This window comes from Rhincodon typus, chromosome 35 (assembly GCF_021869965.1).
Source record: "Rhincodon typus isolate 14 chromosome 35, sRhiTyp1.1, whole genome shotgun sequence".
Lineage (NCBI taxonomy): Eukaryota > Metazoa > Chordata > Chondrichthyes > Orectolobiformes > Rhincodontidae > Rhincodon > Rhincodon typus.
Genome location: NC_063366.1, coordinates 20,967,293 through 20,970,268, shown reverse-complemented (window position 1 = coordinate 20,970,268; position 2,976 = coordinate 20,967,293). Strand labels below are relative to the sequence as shown.

At 48.0% G+C, this 2,976-nt stretch overlaps 1 protein-coding gene across 1 annotated transcript in view; it reads left to right on the top strand.

Moving 5' to 3' along the window:
• LOC109922857 (tenascin-like) overlaps window positions 1-2,976 on the top strand; it is a 64,588-nt gene that overhangs the window by 45,609 nt on the left and 16,003 nt on the right. The window contains exon 13 of the mRNA XM_048616676.1: window positions 2,421-2,553. Within this exon, the coding sequence (XP_048472633.1) occupies window positions 2,421-2,553 (133 nt within the window). The remainder of the gene's footprint in view (window positions 1-2,420; window positions 2,554-2,976) is intronic.

The following is a 2,976-nucleotide window of genomic DNA, read 5'->3' as shown; positions in this document are numbered from 1 at the left end:
CCTCTCCATCTCTCTGCCTGTCCACCCCACTGTCTCTGCACCTCTCCATTTCTCTGCCTGTCCACCCCACTGTCTCTGCAGCTCTCCGCCTCTCCATCTCTCTACCTCCTTGTCCTCCTTTCAGACCCCTCCTCACAGACCAAGATTTCCATCACTTGACATGTTATTTCTTTCTATGATTCAATATCTGATTATGCCTTATTTATGTTTCTGTGAATAATCTGGAGAGGTTATGGTGTGAGATAGGTGCTACATAAATGTATGTTGTTGACTGTGAGAGAACAGTCTAAGTGAGAGCCAGAAGAGAGCAGACAATCTCTCAGGGCTGAACAATTCTCCTGATGCTCAGAGCATCCCAAATACATCCTTCACTCGGCAATCAGTACATCCCTCACTCAGCGATACATCCCTCACTCAGCGATACATCCCTCACTCAGCAATCAGTACATCCCTCACTCAGCAATCAGTACATCCCTCACTCAGCAATACATCCCTCACTCAGTAATATATCCCTCACTCAGCAATCAATTCATCCCTCACTCAGTAATACATCCCTCACTCAGTAATATATCCCTCACTCAGCAATCAATTCATCCCTCACTCAGTAATACATCCCTCACTCAGTAATACATCCCTCACTCAGTAATGCATCTCTCACTCAGCGATACATCCCTCACTCAGCGATACATCCCTCACTCAGCGATGCATCCCTCACTCAGCGATGCATCCCTCACTCAGCGATACATCCCTCACTCAGCGATGCATCCCTCACTCAGCGATGCATCCCTCACTCAGCAATACACCCGTCACTCAGCGATTACCCCCACTCTTCATTGTCCATGTCATTAGCTGGCAGTTTTGAATATAAAAGGCTAATCTATTTCAAGTCTTTAAGTCAATTAAAGGATTTGACGAGTATTTGAAGAGAAACTGTCTCCATTGATGAAGGAGTCCAGTACAAAGGGACATCTTAAAGTTAGAGACAGGACATCAGGGGGATGTCAGGAAGAATTTCTCTGCACTGTTGGGTGCAGGTTTACACACATTCATTCATAGTGCACAGGGAGAGTCCTTTTTAACACTAGTTATAATGAAGTAAATACAAGGAATTCATCCCTTTTATACACATCTGTATGTTCTGTATTTCAAATTCCAAACTTGTCTGCACATAATCACTTCAAAAACAGATGTCTCCCATCCCAGGTACATACCTTCCTACACCCGAATAAAGTCTCTTCTATCATCACTCGGCTCTCCCTGATAGTTGTTTGTTTCAACCCAATCCTCCACTTCTGTCTCTGAACCAGTCAAATCTTTATCCTTTATAGGCCTTTCTGGAAGGTTCCCGCTGTTATTGGCCTTTATAGTGTGCTGGGTTCATTGATGAAATCTACTCTATTAATTCTACTCAGGGTACAGACCACTGTTCAACCCTTAATGTCTCATTAACTCTTACAGTTCCCCCTTTGGGTCCTTGGCCTAGGCCAGAGTAGCCAATACCATGGCTTTGTCTAATTCCTTCACACTTGGTCATGCATCAACACTGGCCAGGTGCTCAGCTGAGGACTGTAAAGGTACAGGATCAGACTGTCTGTGCCAGTTGGTCCTTTGCTGAAGATTCTGAATCAGCACCATGTGGTGCTCGATCACACCATGTCCTGTGTGACCTCCTACTGAAATAAATCTGCTGGTTAATAACCCAAGCAGAGGAGATTATCCAAATCCATGGGTATGTCTGTATGTTCAATCCCCAATTCCACAGTTCCTCCTTCCAGCTGGTAGTGTTTATACACTCACTGTTGTAAGGAAGGCTTTGAGTCAGTTGTTCCTGGACTGTATGGCATATCCCGTACACTCGCTGTGCCCCATCCCAGAATACGGTGAGGTATTCGGGGATGACAGAGAGAACTGGCCCGTTACCTTTTGTACTTTCCACAGCTTAAACATTCAATGTTGTTCTTCATGTCCCTGAACCGGTTCTCCCTTAGCCACTCACTATAGGTGGCAGGAGACTAAATGAGGCAATGATTGTGATCATTGCCATGTGGTATGTATGTGGTTTATGTTGGCTCTATACAGTTTCCATTGTACAATTTACTGAAGCATTATATCCGCATCTTGCCTGCTCTGTTAGTTGAATCAGATGTATTGGAGTTGATTTTAATCCTGGGTCCATCGAGTTCAGACTGACCAGATGACACTCTATCTCTGCTGCGGACGGTGGCATATCTTACAGCAGTTTGTGGAGTGGGACTAATTCTACCCCTGTACTGGTCCGGGGTTATTCCTGGGAAATGGATTGGCGGTGGGTGGTGCTGGGAGGGTAGGGGGCGAGGTGGGTGTGGGAAGGTGGTGTAGAATCCACAGGCCGTTCCCTTTCCACGGTTTCTGACTCCACCACTCAACCTTCCCCTCCACAGCAAGTCCAACTGGATGGCACAGAGGTAAAGCACAGACTGCGCCAGCTGCTGCCCAGCACCAGCTACACCATCAAGCTGCACGCCTTGCGGGACGGTGAGAGGGCGGCCGCTGTGACCACACGCTTCAACACAGGTACACAGAGCGAATTCCCACTGTCCCCCACCCATACCCCTACCCCCCTATCCCCTACTCCTACCCCTACCCTCACCTGCACCACCCCATCCCCAAATCCCCACCATCAACAGGCTTCTGTTTGTGGGCAACACAGGCACGCCCCTGTCTCTCTCTGCACAGAGAATTGTGATCCCTACAGTGTGAAAAGCATGCCACCCCACCCCTCGCCCAACACTCGGAAGAGTGTCCCACCCAGACCCACCCGCCTACCCTCTCCCCATAACCCTGTATTTCTCATGTCTAACCCACCTAATCTACACGTTACTGAACACCATGGGACAATTTAGCATGGCCAATCCACCTAGCCTGCACATCTTTGGACTGTGGGAGGAAACCGGAGCACCCGGAGGAAACCCACACAGACACGGGGAGAATGTGCAA